Genomic DNA, 17281 nt, shown 5'->3' with positions numbered 1-17281 from the left:
GGAATGCGAGCAAGAGTAAGTTAACACCTGCTGTACGGGGAAAAAACGAAAGAAAGAAAGAAGAAAAAAACTGAGAATGAGAAATATTTGACGACTACACAAGAGTGTAGTAACAGCAATCAAAAATGTACCACAATATCACAGACAAGCAGTGTCTTGACTGGTGTCATGACTGTTTTGTTTGTTTGTTTGTTTGTCAGAGTGAAAAGCCATGCAGGCTGAGAAGAAATGGCACATATTGTTGAGTATAATTATTTTGCTCATAACCTCCAGCCAATGTATGGACAGCAAGGAGGTGAAGCAGAAAGAAAGACGAACACTGCTGGATTTAATCTTACAAGTGATTGGAGACAACAACCAGAGAGACAAGCCTGTCTCTAGACGAATCAACAGTGGCCTCTACTCTGTATCTCAAGACGTGAAGTTTTCCTCTCGTGAAAAGTCTGTACATGTTACCAGACTTGACAACACTCGACCAATAGGTAAGCCTGCATGATTTGAAATCAGGTGATGATGCAAATATAATCCTCAGGTTGGCACAGTGTTGCATGTAATGCATTTCGTAGTCCTGTTGCCCAGTAAAAGTTGATCATTCTATCTTGGAGTCACAGCATACCTCTATTTTGTGTGAAAAGGGTAGCTAAGGTGAAAAATATTTTGTCGAAAAATCATTGTTGTGGATTCATGTAGTTTAGTATACCAGCATAAGACTTGTCTGGGAAGGAAAAGCCTTTGTAAGACATCTCACACTCAACCATGGCCAGGCTTTGAAACAGTTCTCCTTTCCTCTCCTTACTTTCACCATTCAGAAGGCATCATGTGTCTGACCTTCCATGCTCAGAATTTGGTCTCACTCTCCATTTTTAGAAAAGCAGGTTAGTTTCTCACAGAAAGCCCTCTGCCCATAGAAATACCAAAAGAACACTGTTCCGCCCTGCAGTGTTTTCTGTTACTGTGTACAATCCATAGTTTTATTTAATTTGCCTGCAACCAGGCATCATTTATCTTAAGGCTCATCTCTTCTGTCTCTGTTTGTGGTGCCAATAACATGAGACTGGAAACTGTGATTAATACAGTGTTTTTCTTGATAAAGTAAGGAGTTCACCATAAGCGCCGTATGCTGCATTTTGTAACATTTAAATGCGCGTTCAGACGGCGGCCATTTGAATCTCAAAAGTTACAAAACAGTCATTAACCCCATGTACTTAAATTACATATGAAAAAACTTATAAATGTGAAATATATTTGAACTCACCATCACTGTGACCAAAGACGGTCTGTTGGGTCTTTGCTGTGTTATGTAATAGTGCTGACTGGAATCTTGCCACCTCAGTAATACTTTAATACTCATTGGTGTAATTGTCTGATCAGTATTACCGTTTTGTACCCTAAAGCCAAGCAGTTTCCAAACATGCAGTGAGCTAGTGAAACCATCTTAGAACGATTAAGTATTCTGAGTTGTTCTTTGTTTTTTGTTGTTGTTGTTGTTGTCATTAATTGTTACCTTCCCAGGCAAAGTCACATAACTAAGAAAGGAAGCATAGTAAAGAATCACTCAGTGAGTGCTGAATATTTGCATACTGAAGTGTTGTTGTGATTTTAGACTATTTATTATAGACAGGAAGCATTCCGCCTCAGTGGGATGACAGTGATACTGATATCCATTTATGGTTATGCTGTATGTAACGTGACATAGGCTGCTAAGTGTAAATATCGGTTAACTTGTGGAATGTCTGTTTCAAGTTCCCTCTTCCAAGGGCCTCAATGTAGTTTGATTATGAAGTGCAAATAAACATATTGGTATTTTGCAAGCACTTAATGAACAAAGAGTCGCAGGTTTTTCCTCGAGCAGAGCTGGCCCAGGAAATGTTCAGCTGTAATAATAAATAATTAAATGATTGCCCTGCAGATTGTTACAATGAAAAAAGAAAAAGAAAACGTTTCCTGGGAAATAAATTACACCAGCAAACATCTGCTGATTTTTTTAGTTGGACAGTGTTGAAAGAATGTTTTTGCGAAGTGTTTTCAGTAGGAATACAAATTTGTAAGAGAAGACATTAATCCTGCCAGTTAACAAGCACCTGCATTTTTCATTTAAAGCCGACACATCTACTTATCTATCTAGTCGTTTTACATAAGTGCTAGTTACATAGACGTGCTTACGACAGTAGGACACAACAACATACCGCGTCGTGTCTGATGACCCACTCCCTTCAACTGTTCCTGTTTTGAAACAGATACGTGTAGACGTAGATGTTTCTAAGTGCATAGATTCAGTGTGTATTACTTGTATTACTTTACAGATCTCCTTTAATTCATTCGTCTCAATGTTAGTTATCCTTCTGTCTGGGGGCTAAAATTAGCAGCAGCATGGAATTAGGCATCTGACATTGATAAGTATTACAACATTGTGAGTAATAATCTCCTTACTCCAATGGCCTCAACCCATCCTAGAACGATACAGTCTGTATATTGAGACAATATGCATCACAGATTGCGTATGATTGTTCCAAGCCTCCCTGCAGCTTTAACTGAGTTGGATTAATAATCCAGGAATGTATTTAATATGAGCTGTAGCCAAATCATTTTGGATTTCTTTAATGTCTTTACTGACTCTCCTGCTCCTACATGCCGTGTACCAGCCGTGTTTACATTAGCAGTATGTATTTGGTATAGCCTTTGCTTGAATCAAAGGGGGCTCCATACTATGGTCACAGTTTGATATGATATTCTTACAGCGTATCTAATTTCTCAAGTACAATGAGCCAAAACAAAGACCCCTGGGAATAGAAGTATAACCAATTAATGTTTGGCCTGAGACTGTAACTGATGAGAATGGATTAAGAAAGTGCATTTTGAAATAAGACAACTCTATTTTTAAAAGGTTTCAATAGCGCTGTTCATTTGAAACAGTAGACGTTCTCACTGAGTTGTTTCCCAAGTGTAAAACAGAAATATTTTCCTGTATTGTCAGTAAGATAAGGAGGTTCATTTCATTGTCTCCCAAAAGGATACTCTTTGAACATAGCCTGTGTTAAAAAGTTCACCCACCATGTATTACTACAGTAAGGAGCATTATGTTGAAAAGTAGACATTTTACCTTATGTTAACCATTATCTGCTTTTGTAGGTTAGAATATTGTTCATTCTCATCCTATCACAGTGATTGATGTTCACTCTCTATGTTGTAGTCCCCTTGTGTATATTGCACCTAACTGAGCATCTCATCCATTGCCAGGGAAGTTCAATGGCTAAAAAGGATCAAAACCCCCCCATGTTGGCTTTGAAAATTCACAAACATTAAAATGTTGAAGCTGTGGAGAATGTTATGTTGCAATTTTTTCACTCCTCAAAAACATTAAGACCAACTACAGTATGTTTATCTAATGCTACATTATAGCTTACATGAGTGACTTACATAGCTTTAAAGAGTTACCAACATCATTTTTTATTTCTTTTCCAGAGATTGTCCCAAGAGAAACAAGCCAGAAAGACAGATTCATGCAACATTTTGCAGGTAGGAAAACCGGTCATTGTGTGAATAACATAACTGAATTTCATCTGTCACATTGCAGTTATTGTACTTTTATACGTTATTGTAATGTATACGTGTACGTTTACATTTAAGGCCATTTATATATGCGTGAAACTCAAATCTTGCTTTTGGTTCTGAGAGCACATACCATTGCAGTGATCAGGCATAAACTACATTCACATGAAGCATAATTTTAGGTTATTAATCCTGGCTTTTAATGGCAAGCGAAGACAAACATGAATGACCTCTAAAGCTTAGTCTTCCTCATTTTTATCAAATTCATCCATTTAGCAACACGAAAAAACATGCAGATATAGATCATTTCCGATAGTCTATATAGCTTAAAGATAGATGTCAGAACAAACAAAGTTTTCTGAGGAAAAATGTTTCACACTCAAATAGCATGTAGGTTGGAAAAGCTTGCTTAAGCTGATTATTTGTCTCAAATCTCTGCTTAAGACTAGAGCAGGCTGCTGTAATTGGTGTGAAAATCCATTATGCGGAAGCTCACACAAAGGGCCAGACTTGCTTTGTGGGAATCATTAAGTCTCTACCCTCTTGTGATGTCATTTCTTGCATTAACATGCACAAAGTCTTTTTCAGGGTCTCTGCACATGTGAAAAGGTGTCTTAGGTTTTTAAAAGATTGCTTAGAAAAAAGAATGTGGAATTCTTAGTAGCTATCATTTTCCTCTATTAACTATGTTAATCGTTTTCTTTGAAATTATAGTATGTAGTTTTACACAAAATTTGTAACTTGTCTACTGACACAAAAATTACAACTAAAGTGTTTTCATCATTTCATGTTTTAGCCCTCTTTAAAAGTGCATGAATTCATATAAAGTTAATCCTGATTAGGATTTTTCTTTCTCAAGCAGGACCTGTCAAGTTCTCACCTGAATGCAGAACACATTTTCATAGACTTTATTACAACACAAGGGATTGTTCAACACCAACGTGTATGTATATATACCTTAGATAACACGACTCTCACGTATATGTTCAGTTCATTTGCCATTCATTTGTAGTACTTATGCAGACTGTGTGCTAAATACTATACCTATTATACGTAGTGGTAGCATCTGCCATTGTTGCATTTTTTTATATATATTTGTCTCTAAGATGTCACAATGATTTGTATGCTTTTCTGTCCTTATAAATGACTGAAATTGGGAGTTTTGTTTCCATTCCCCTAACTCATCTCCACCCATAGTCCCTAGGCCCTTAGCGCAGTGTGCAGTTGCAAACAAAACAATTTTTTTGAACTCTCAAGGAGCCTAGACAAGATTTAAGATAGCTGTTTTTGTAATGTCTATGAGAGGATAGAATATTTTAAAAAAATGAATAGAGGAAAAAAAAACAGGAAGTAAATATCTTTAAAGTCGTTAAAAGTGATGAGGTGTAAACAGTTCATACAAAGAAAGGCTTCATTATTTCTGTAGCTGATTATATGTGTGTTTCTGGGGTTTTTTTTTATTTCATGTTGCTGTTGAGTAGGACTGATGATAAATTCTCTGCTTTTGTATCACTTTTGTTTGAGAATTGTTGCTTTTGGTTTGACGCAGACACAAGCCATATTTGTTTAAGTAGAAACACTTGTGTCATAGAGGTCTAAGCCATTCAGCTTGCCTCAGCCTTGTTGCACTCTGGCCTCCTGGGTGGTTCTCAATCCAGAGACAGATATTGTGAAATCCACTGCTAAAACAGTTGGAAATTTTGGATGTCCTCAGTTTTACTGTTAGCTTCTGTTATTGGATATTTCTGCTGGGAAAAAAATCCATACTGTTAGCTTGCTGTTCAAGTAAAGGTGGGAAATCCTGTTGAATTTGGTAAAATAAAATTGTGTGGCGTGTTGAGTGAATGTATTGCATGTAGAGAAAATAACAGGACAGCTGTACTTGAGTACTTGGCAGCTGTGGGAAACATTTAGTATGACAATAAAATGATAATTTATGGCTGAAGTTTCCCGTTTGCAAAGTTTTTTCTTTTGTTTTGTGTTGAGTTTTTCCCTCTATGTGATCTGTATAATTCTTAAACTGTAGTTGCTATCAAGATGGAATAGATGAACTGAGAGACTAGACTGAAATTTTCACTGTAACTAGTCGTCAGTTATTGATAGTACTTGCTATTATGGCACTGGAGCTATTCTGGAACTGTAAGAAGGGAAGACAATGTGGAACAGGCCTACAAAGAGAGACAGAACCTTTCAAACAAGTGGTTTATACAGAACCACAGGGGCATGTGTAACTTACCATAAGCACTGATTTTCAAAAAAAAAAAAAAATTCTACAGTTCAAACAAGACCTTTATACAAACTTTATACAATACTTCATACTGTGAACAGAGCATGACTGAATTGTGATGTACAAGAAATGAAAACAACTGAAGTCTTTCTTTTATTTCCAGACTACAAACGATGCGCAAGATTGCTAACACGACTAGCAATGAGTCCCCTCTGCACACAATCATAGAAAATGTATGTAAGTATATTAAAACAATGTTTTATGTTCAAGTCCTCTTTTAGACAATTGCGTTTAGACTGTGCATGTGGACACATCCAGTACAGCAACTACTTAAATAGAAAAACTTACAATGCTGTTAAAGTGTGTAATTAAGTAGAGTAGTAATGAAGATCTTGGTAAGATGTTCATGCCAAATCATTTTGGATGAATTCTGTTTATGTTTCTGTATAAATATTAGATATAATGTGTGTTTAGTCACTGAAGGTGATTTATAAATAAAAGCTTATGTGTTTTTCACATTATTTCCTCAGAAACACAGGAAAACTGATTCATGTGTAACGTGATAGTCCATCTTACTCATTGTTGCTATAGTGAAGTCTGTGTCTGTCTCGTTCACTAAAACCTCAAGGAGAGACATTGAGTAAGCCATAATGTTAGTTTAATCATACCCATGTGTTACATTTTCCTGCTCAGATATGTGCAAAGTGGAGGCAGGCAGAGATAAGTTGCTGATAGCTATAGTATCTCCTTCTATAGACACATCTCAATTTAAATGAATGCCAGCAATAACTTCTTGATGATAACACAATTGGTAATCAGAGCATTTTTTACCCCGCAAATCACTCATTCAAAGACTTTTAGCATTTAACGCTTTACATCCATTAGATGAGATTCCTGTTGGAGCACAGTCAAAGAAAGTACAATACAGTTTTAGCAAGATTTTCTCTGTGCACATGTGAAAGATAACTTAAAGCCAATGTGAGACACTGGACTGAACTCATGACAAGAGCAGGATGTGTTAAAGGTTCTGTTAGTTGGACCACTGACATCAGCAGTGCTCGTAATAGAATGAACTGTCACCTGCATGTTCTTGTGAGAGTTAAAAGAATCCCTTTGATTGGCAAATTAAAAACCGGTAAAAAATGGTGATTCAGTCCAAAGATCAAAAACCGGTAAAAAAAAATGGTGATTCAGTCCAAAGTCATTGTTCCTCGAACATTGACAAGGTTTCCTCAGACCCATTTAAATGCAAGGTTCATTCAGAAATGAATCATTAATTACCAGAGCGATAAGAGATGAGACTTTTTGTTGGTATGAAAGACAGGAAAAGGTTTTAAACTCTTGTCACTTTCTCTCGGCCTCTCCCAACATCGAGGTTTTGACTCACACATTAGTCCTCATGTCTTCAACACAAATCTGGATATAGGTGTTAAAATTTGTGTGCTTTTCACCATTTTTGAATCACCACAGTCAGAAACATAGCAATTCTATCATTTTAACTGAAAATTAATGAATAAAAATAACATGATAACCGAACATAATTTATCTGTTTCTGTGTTGCAGGACCTGGGGAAAGAATCTCCATGAAAGTTGGAGTAAATATATATTTTTTTTCCAAGGAGGTGCCTTCCAATCACAGCAGTTAACTGTCACCCTTGTTTACTGTATCATTATAATTGTTTTTATTTTAATAATGTAATATTTTAGTTTTTTATTACAATTTGATTGTAATTAAAATGCTTTTAAAATATAGTTTGCCAAATAGTTTTGCTTTATATGTCATACTTTCTGAGGAAAACATTATTTAACATTTCAGCCAACTATTTATTTAAATGACATGTACATATTACTTTCTGATTGCAAAAAAAAAAATTAATTGAAGAGAATATATCTGAATATATCATTAACCATCATTTTCTGAACATGTTCTTTAGGTATCTCCTCTGTCCTTTTTCTCAATGTGTGATTTCCATCTCACAGAATTTTTTTTCTTTTTTAATATAAGTGAAAATTGCCAACCATGTTTTTCAGTTGTTTTTCATGTTGTCAGGTTTCTTATTTTTAATATATGGCACTTAAATGACTGACTTCAAATAATGAAGCCACATTGTTTGATAACGGTGGAAACATTGCACTGAGGCTTTGAAAGAATAAAAAATATTCAAGCATGTTGCATTTCATATTGTTTAGAACTAATACCATTTAGCTATCCATATTTGATGAGTATTTAAAAGGGTTATGCTGTTTTGATACACATAAATATTTACAAAATTTACTCACCAATAAGATTTATTGCAGAAAAATGGCACATATAACAGCCGTCTAACATTTATAGAGAAGGTTAAAATGGCAGGTCTTCTTGACCTCAAGTTCAAGGGATGCGTCTATAAGATTATCATATAGTGATAGTGATCATCAAATTCCATTTACTTTGGTGGCAAGTGTGATCATAAAATCAGTGTAAATTTACATTTTTCCCTGAGAAGTTAAGTTGTTTTATTCATGGTCTTGCCACATAACATCTGATACAGTAAAATTCCTCTCACTTATATTTATAGGTATTATATTACGAGATGTAACAAAATGTTTATTAGTTCTGTATCTGGGTCATTGTCTGGTTGTCTTTGTCACGATTCAAAAATGAGAAGACGAATGTGCGTGCCTCAGTGTGCTTCTATTGTTGACTTCCCCTAGCTGGAATAGAGCAGATTTCAAAATAGCTGGCAACCCATTCATGTTTTCTCTTGAGGATGACAAGCTCATAACTCCGCTGAAGTTCTGGACAACAAAAAGAGGTGTTATCCAAGCTTAAACTGTATCAGAGTGGACATCAGAAAAGTCTCTTTGTCTGGTCCTTGAGAAGCGTGCTGTTTGTAACAGTCATTTGTTGTGAACGGACGCGATATGGCACCGTCTTGTTGTTACCAGACCAAGCTAGAAACAAAAGAGAGCTGCTGTTAGTGATTTCCCCTAACTAACTGCCTCAGTCCTGTTAATGAGTAATAGTACAAAAGGGAGTGGGGGTTTTTACCCTTATGGCTCGGTCTTGAGCTATCAGACATTCATCTGACCACTCTACGGCTCGGGCCCAGCTGTACGTTGTCTTGACCAAGAGTGCTGCATATTAGAAAGCTGCTCCAAAGCTTCGAAACTGTCAGTTACTCGGGGTAGAAGTGAATGCTATTGTGTTTGTATTCGTTTTTGTCTTTGGAAGAACCCTTTAGACATTGTAGTGTATATTGCTCTATGCCTAATGAGATAAAATAGAACCACCAGGTTCGCTACTTCTTCTGTTTTGGTGCTCCTCGCGAAGGAAGAACTTCTCTCAATCCTTCACAAAAGCTTGAGAAGGTGGGAACAACCCAATAGAGCCATTCATGCCGTTGAAACTTTTTATCCCTCATTTTTATCTTCTTCTCACATTTACAAAATCCATACCTCATTTAAATGGCACAGCTCATGGAGGAGGTGATGAAAATGTTTATGGCAAGTTTCTCTTCCAGCAGAAGGTGGCCACAGGTAGCCCTCTACCATGTAGGACTCCCAGACCAATATTGCTATGAACCCAACAGTTGCTGCTGGTGTGGTCTACTTTCCTGGGTGGAAACGGGAGAGCAGATTTGAATGGTTTGATCAGTGGGATAAGTCTACGTTTCAACATGTGCAGCCAAATAGAACAAAGAAGAAGTCATGTGGCTCCTGGTCCCAGAACGTGTATCCTCAAGATATCATCGTGTTTGCTCATGATCACATCATGAATAGTCACCTTGGTCGTGAGCAGAGAACACTTCCTGCTCTGCTTCAACTGGCCAATCATTTGGACACAAATGGGAAAGAAATCATGGCCCCTGCCTCATTTGTCAATAAACTAATCCTAAATCTAATTGCAGGAATCGGCCCATCTTATTTCCCATCACTGAGATACCATTTGAATGGACTGGAGGGGACATTGTGGGGGCCCTTCCAAAGTCATCAATACTGGATTATGCCGAAAGTTTCAACCAGCTGAGGTCATTTCCTTCCAAAGGTCATATTCCACTGTTCCTTCTCTTCATGGGGACAGGAAATACTTACGGATCAGGGCACTCTATAAGCCATGGCTGATCTTGGCAGACTCCCACAGGTAAAACAGCTGCTCACTTTGGTACAAGTGGTACAAAACTACATTTCCCAGCAGCAGAGTGATAGCATCACTATTTTAGAAATCAAGTAGCTCGCCAGTTGTAAAGCTGTTGTGCCAATCAAGTGGCAAACTAGCACAGAGAAATGCTATATTGGTTTATTTTCCCTGATATATACATATATATTTTAACCAATCAAGTTGTGTATTTTTTGTAAGTTGGTTGGAATCAGGACAAGTGACACGAGTCACAAGTTAAAATAATCTGAACTGTGCACAAGTAGTTGCACTGTCAGTTTAGAATTTCCATAGAATGTTTGTGTGGCTTGTGAATGACTCTTTAGTGTAGGAAAACACTTTTCAGTGTAGCATGTTATTTTTGCCATGTAACTTGTAGTCTAGCTAGCTACATTTCTCTGAAGGATAGCTTTCATGTGGATGAGCTATGTTTTTTTGTCGTGTGACTGGAACCTTAACTTCCTGCATTTTCAAGTAGCTTGCCCAACGTTACATGGTTTAACAGGAAAATTGTGTTTGTTGAACCATTTGTTGTCTTACGTTCTTCTTGCGTTATGATGGTCCCAGGTCTCCCTACCAAATGAGTTACTGGTAAGCATCCAAGATGCCTGTTGGATCTCTTCAAAGAATCTTGGGAGATGCAACCAAGCCCTCAGTGAAGCATCAGTGAATGTGTTAACCAGATGCAGCATTGCATTGAGACGGTCATACCCTCAGCTCAGAATCACAAGTGGGAAGCACAGTATGATCAGGAGTTACAGGAAAGCCAAACAGTGCAGTCATGGGAGTTTGATGTTGGGGAACAGGTGGTGTCTATGATGGAACACAAAATTCTTGCGTCTTGGCCAGATCCTTATTCTGCTGCGGAGAATGAGGGCGATGTCAACCATAAAGTCAGTCAACATGACAAAAAAACATTCAAATTTACCATGTCAACTTGTTAAGGAAATGGAGAAAACATGAACTCTTTGTTCCATTTTTTGTCCCCCTAGGAACATCCCAACTAATGTGAGATACTGTCAACCTGGACATAGATTTGTTTTCAGAGCAACAAAAGGAGTGTTATGAAGTTCTTGACCAATACTGTAATGTTTTCTCTTATGCCTTTCTCACACTGACCAATCAACCACTGACACATTCTGTGTATCTTCATGAGTTCAGAAAAGGTCGTCACAAAGTCACAAACCGCAGGAGCAAGGATAAATAAGTTAAAAAAAAAAAAAAAAAAGATTTAATTCTATAATTTTTCAGCCAGTGCCAGAATACATCAGTTTAGTATCTTATAATGTTCATTTTCAGAGCTTCAGTCAGAATTTAATGTAGTGGGCAGGATCTCTGTCTGCAGATGTCCGTCTATGGCTGTGTAGTCGTGAACAGTTTAACTGTTTACAATTAGTACATTTTACATTAAACATTCATTGAATCATTGTAAGTACTCTTCCTGGTATAGGCTGGTATAGGTTGATGTATGTTTGCAATTGGCAAGAGGAAATTCATTGCAATGATTTACTAGTTACTAGTCTACAGTTACAGTAAACGGGTGCCGGCTCATTGGTTAGAACTTGTGTAAATTTCCAGCAGAAAACAAAACAAAAAAAAACAAAAAAAAAGAGGCAAAATTTATCATTAAAATTGTTTTTAATCAAAAGTATTCAAACTAAGTTAGTTTGAAATATTTCATTTGCAAACACTGAATACTTGCAGTTACAAACTGTGGGAATGATAAATTATCATGCTCAAAGTGTCTGGTCCAGCCTTATTTTAATGGTGTGCAAACAAGTTGCTGCTATGCTCTGCAATGACCATCTGAAACTGAATGAGATTTCTGGCTTTTTGGTGCGTATTTCATGCTTAGGGCTGAAGACCTATTCAAAGTCCTAAGCTCCAAAGTAGTGTGTCCCACTTCTCACCCAACCTTTATCTTACCCAGGGCCACTGGAGAATACACCAGCTTAACAGGAGGTCAGAAGTGTGATCCTGGTCACTTGTACCTCTGTCTGCCATTCGGGTTACATGTAGGGTGACCAGAATTTTAAAGCTATGTAAAGATATGTAGCAGTGTAAGCACATTGCATAGCAGGGCCAGGTCCATCAGGCTGTTCATCTCAGGTAATCATACATTCTATCGATAATGATGATGCTTTCATGGTAAAAGATTTCATTTATTCATTGACATATCTGAATATGTAAAAATGTATTACAGTTTACTGTGTATAAGTCACAGCACTTTTGCTTCAGCTATTGTTGAAAAGAATCAAACACACAATTCACAGTAACTACACATTTGTAGATTATTTATTATTTCTGTGACTATGGACAATTTAATGTGCATCTGCTATGAAAGAAATGCTGACATATTTTGTGCCAGCACCAAGTTTGCTGTGCTTACTGAGGACATTTTCTTTTGAGCATTATTGCATTCTAGCTACGCTAGCTAACTTGGCTCGCAGCCTCCTGCCAGCGGTTGCGAGAATGTTTTGAAGCAAGTACACATAAATGAGCACTTGAAGCAAGCACGCACAACTGCAAATACTCTAGAGTCTGCCAAAGCAAAGTGGGGGGACTCCTCAAATTCCAGGAGAAGAAAATCTAGACGGTGCAGGAGTGGCCTTAACCCAAAACCGAGGTGGCCAGGTACTGTGGCCAGTTCTTACCTAATTTCTTAAAACTCACATCTCTTCTCACTGATATTATCCATGTTATAAGGAATTTCCTTTAATCCCTTTGAATCTTTTGACTTGTGTGCCAAATCTGTCCTGAGAAAATTTGTCCGGTTCTCTGTACTGACAGATGCCCCAAAACCAAGGCTCAGAGGCGGTTCTCTCTCTCAGTATCCAAATGGGAGAAAAGCCTTCAAATCTGAACCTCAGCTGGAAGCTTTTACATCACAAGAGTCACAAACTCAACATGCCAACGCTGATGGTTTATTCTGTGCCTGCCCTAACTCTTCTGCATCAGCCCGTCCCGATGGCAAACTTAAAGGGGGTTGGGAGGGGTGGTTGTGTGACTGTGGGCTGAGCTATAATGTTGTTGTCAAACTGGACTAGAGAAAGAAGCAGCCGCTACCGTGGGTAGCCACTCGTGCTTCTTACGTTTCTCCACTGCCTTTTGCAATGATTACCAGTTATCGGTCGTCAGTGTTCAGTAAACACCCTGAAATATGTGCCCTACTGTGCATCGCAGAATATCAGTTTTAGATCTTAAAGTATTTTTGGTTTCAAAGCATACTGACATCCATCTTATCACAATAATCCGAGGCCTCAAGTTTGTCAAGAATGTTGTTTATAGTTTATATTTGAACAATATAACAAACAAATTTAGTGAATTGTGTCATTATGTAATTCTTAAGACAGAACCAAAAAACATGGCCGCACAGAAGTGCTTATTTTGGTTTTGACTCAGACAAAAGAAACACAGCTGTTTGTTTTGGGTAGTGATCCAGGATGTGGACTCCATTTAGATGATTTTATTTAAGCTGTCATTCAAAACTGAGGTAAAGACAGTTTGAAAACAAAAAGCAAGTACACAAATAAACTGGATATGGACTGTTAATTGAAGAGCAATTAAACAAAGACTTTATCGTCTTATATTCTATTAGACAGAGGATGGAAATGTTAATCACCATAATGACAGTAGATTAAAGCCAGTTCATTCTCATACAGCGCACATTAGTTTGGAGACACATTTCATGTACTCACTCACAACTGCAACAAGTCCTACCACTATGTTATCTTCATAAGTACTTTTACTGAGACATTAGTCATTACAGATTATATGAAATGTGCAGTAATGATAATACTAGCTTTGGTGCTATTATTGGCACTTAAATCGTTGCACTCCCGCCATTATCACCTCAAGTGTGATAATTTTTCAACCACCATTGGTTTTACTGGCTAATATGAATTGTTATTGTCAAGACCTCAGCAGAGATGTGTCTCAGGGGAGAATTTAACTGTTGTTTAGAGAGTGATATAAACATATTGAACCGCTCTCATGAAAGAAGAGCATAGGATTAACTGAATCTTAAATAAACTGTAGCTTTGCCAGAACTTATAACACTAAGTGTTCTCACGCCAGCGTGTCTCTATAGACTTTTCAAAATGATTTGTGTCATCTGAGGAATTGTTTGTTTGTGTCAAACATAATCCCAGACCAGCTAGCATGCAATACAGACAGGCCCATCTCTCTCCAATATTCAAGGGTTTGTGAATAAACCTGAAATTTTCACTTAATTCAGTTATGAAAGGATTCAGAATATGAAGGACATGAAGTTCAAGCGCCTTGCCTGAAGAGGAAGTTGACCGAGATGCTACAGTAAAGGCTTAGGAATTTAATACTTTTTGAAAATAATTTCCTTCATCATACATCATAGTTGTCTCATGTGGCATAAATTGGACAGTTTTTATAACACACCATAAAAACAGACGCTTACTGAAGTGGTCCTGTGGGGTTTTGATGCTCAAGTGATGCCTGTGCAAGTCAGGCACAAAACATGTCCTCACGGTTTGAAAATTCTCACCCTCTATATTTGGATCATTAATGGTCCAGGCTCATTACTTTCCATATGAAAGCATCAATACATCACTACTGCCTGAAATAATTAAGGAGTCAATGTGTCAGGTACCAAAGCTTGAGTAAACAGTCTAAAAAGATTACAAAGCTATAAATAAAGAGGGGTCCATAGAGGCAAGTTAGGTCTCCCTCTCACCGGGTGGGCATGAACACTTTATCCTAATCTGAACAGGATATCACTTATCGTAGAGACAAACAGCAAAGATTAAGGGAAGAGACAGAGGACACACTTGGGACCGTATGTGGGAGGGTGCTAACAAAATTACACACAAATGCAGAATCCTCCAGTTACCGCCGAGCTGCTCTGGGATAAATCCAAGCAAAGTTAGGTCTTTCTACCCTCTGTGAGTGTCTGTTCAGTCCTTTATCACTGAACCAAGAAGCCCTAAGCATCATGCATCAGAGGAGAGACAAAAGCAAAGAGCTTGGTCTCACTCATACATTATGACTGTGATTCATTGAGAGCCAAAGCAGCTGTGGTTAAGAAAATAACATCTTTCTACATCTGTATCTACAGATATCAGGCTATACTCATATCTGTCTAGATAGATAGATAGATAGATAGATAGATGGATAATGTTATATTCATATTCAGATGTATGCATGTGTTTTCTTTTAGATTTTTACTTGATACTTGTCACAGTTGTGACTGTTTCGTAGCCTCCGGTTATTGAAACACAATCTGTCAGCAGTGGTACTGTCAGTACAGTAACATTAGTGCTGTGACACATTTTAATAAGGGATCGGTATACTGTACATAGCAGTGTGTGTCTGAAAGCCAAGACTGTACACACAAATTTTACACAAAGTTTGTTTTTGTTTTGTTTTTTTTCTTTGTTCATGACCAAGGAAAGATAGTAAACACGTGTTCAGAAACACAATAAAGCCTCCTAAACATGTATATTTCTGTAGATATTATTCTAACAATATAAATTATATTGTTAGAATTTGATTTTGATTGTGAAAGGACCTACTGAACTGAGAAGATGTGCCACTTATCCTTTAAGGAACAGATTGTCTTTTTTTTATAGAGTTTAATCAAGACATATTGTATAATTCACCCTTAAGGAACAACACTGCAAAAGTAAACATTTTAATCCTGTTAGAAACCCATCAAGGCATAGTGAGAACAAACTACCTTTATTTATAGCCAATTCTATATTTATGGAGTTGTCTTTTCGAGCCTACACGTCTTCTTATGAAAGACTGTTGATCCATTTTATGTTGTCACATGGTTTATGCATCATGGCAAAATATTTGGAATGCCAATATATGACTAACACTTCCTAAAACTCGTTTAAAATGAATATGAATGAGCATCTACAGTTTTTGAGTGATTCGTGGAATGCACCGTGCGCAAATCACTGCATTATTTAAATGAGAGGGGTTATTTGGTGTGACCTCCGACAAAGTAGCTCCATATTTTAACGCGCTCCCATCATTGCTCACTACGTACATTATCAAGTATGGTTACATTGGGCTGAGAAGTCTGAATGGTGCCGAGGAAGATACATGTGGACAGGCGTACCAAACTTACGGCTCCTCCACAGCAACTGATGAAGCTGCTGTACATGACTGTCGTCTTGCCAGTTGCTCTCTCTTTGATCCACGCTGCCTGACACGTTGGCATTGGAACCGTTTTCCACCTCCACTCTTTTTCCGGTGGTACATCATAACCTCCCAGTTTGCCTCAAACATGAATTAAGTGCGTTAGTCCGCTCTCTCCATCAAACACTTCGATGGTGGCGAAACCGATGACGTCATCGTTCATCGTTCACCGGCATTTGCAAGTTAATTGGCTTTTTCTTAAGGTTTGCTGAGAGTTGTGTAACGTAAAGTAAAACCAGGTGAGTTTGTTTTTCTTTTCTTTTTGTTTTTTTATACAACACCCAGTTACTTTTTTCCATTTTGATAATGGAATAAGTACAAATACAAGATAACATTAACCAGTTTTTTTTTTTGTCTGAAAAATGATCAAACGTCATTGTAGAAGAAGGTTCCAGCTTGACTTATATTTGAGTGACATCATAATGTGTGGGTGGAAATTGTTCCATTATCGAAGCTCCAAAAATACAACACCAGATGGCCTCTTATAAATTGATTGGCTGCTGCTGTTGGGAGATCCACTACTGATAACATCAGGATCATCCTGAGCTGGAGTTTTCTGTTTGTTTCCCTCTGTATGTAACATAAATCATTCTCCCAGACATCTTCGTCTTCCTTTGCTGTACATCAAATTTACAGCTGTGTGCACCAGCCCCGTGCACAGTTTCTGGTCAACGTATACTTTATTGTGTACTGACAGCCTCCACATCACCCTTCATTTGCTCACACAGGAACTGAATGTGTTTTATATTTAAAAGTGAGCTGAAAATGCATATCCTATCCATTCTATACATCATGTACTTTTATGAATGTAAAATATATACAAATATTAATGCATAGCCTGACGAGACTTAAACCTACGATATTATGCTCACTTGATAGTTGTATTTTCAAAGCAAGAGAGGCACCCCCAGGCCAATCTAGGTAATGCACTGCACAGCTAATTGAAAAAGGCACTCATGTTTACCTTCAGTTTAATATATAATAAATAAACAAATCCATGTGTGACATAGGAGTCGAAAGAAAAGGTTACAAAAATGCTAAAGAAAATAAAAAAAAAACAGACACACTGGCAATAATAAGAAAGGCACAGAGTTTCATGGGTAGCTGGTGGTGTGCATCAGCATATCATAAAAAAAACAAAAAAATAACAACATATCTTTGACTACAAATATAATGAATCTTTTCTC

At 37.4% G+C, this 17281-nt stretch overlaps 1 protein-coding gene across 1 annotated transcript; it reads left to right on the top strand.

Annotated features, from left to right (window-relative positions):
• The first annotated feature begins 211 nt into the window (after positions 1-211).
• Positions 212-6004, top strand: alkal1 (ALK and LTK ligand 1). The gene is made up of 4 exons (XM_030785671.1): positions 212-482; positions 3463-3516; positions 4409-4492; positions 5940-6004. The coding sequence occupies exons 1-4, from the start codon at positions 212-214 to the stop codon at positions 6002-6004; spliced, it is 474 nt and encodes a 157-aa protein (XP_030641531.1).
• Positions 6005-17281: the final 11277 nt, after the last annotated feature.

Source organism: Chanos chanos, chromosome 9 (genome assembly GCF_902362185.1).
Source record: "Chanos chanos chromosome 9, fChaCha1.1, whole genome shotgun sequence".
NCBI lineage: Eukaryota > Metazoa > Chordata > Actinopteri > Gonorynchiformes > Chanidae > Chanos > Chanos chanos.
Note: the sequence above shows the minus strand (reverse complement) of the source record. Positions and strands in the feature narration are given on the sequence as shown.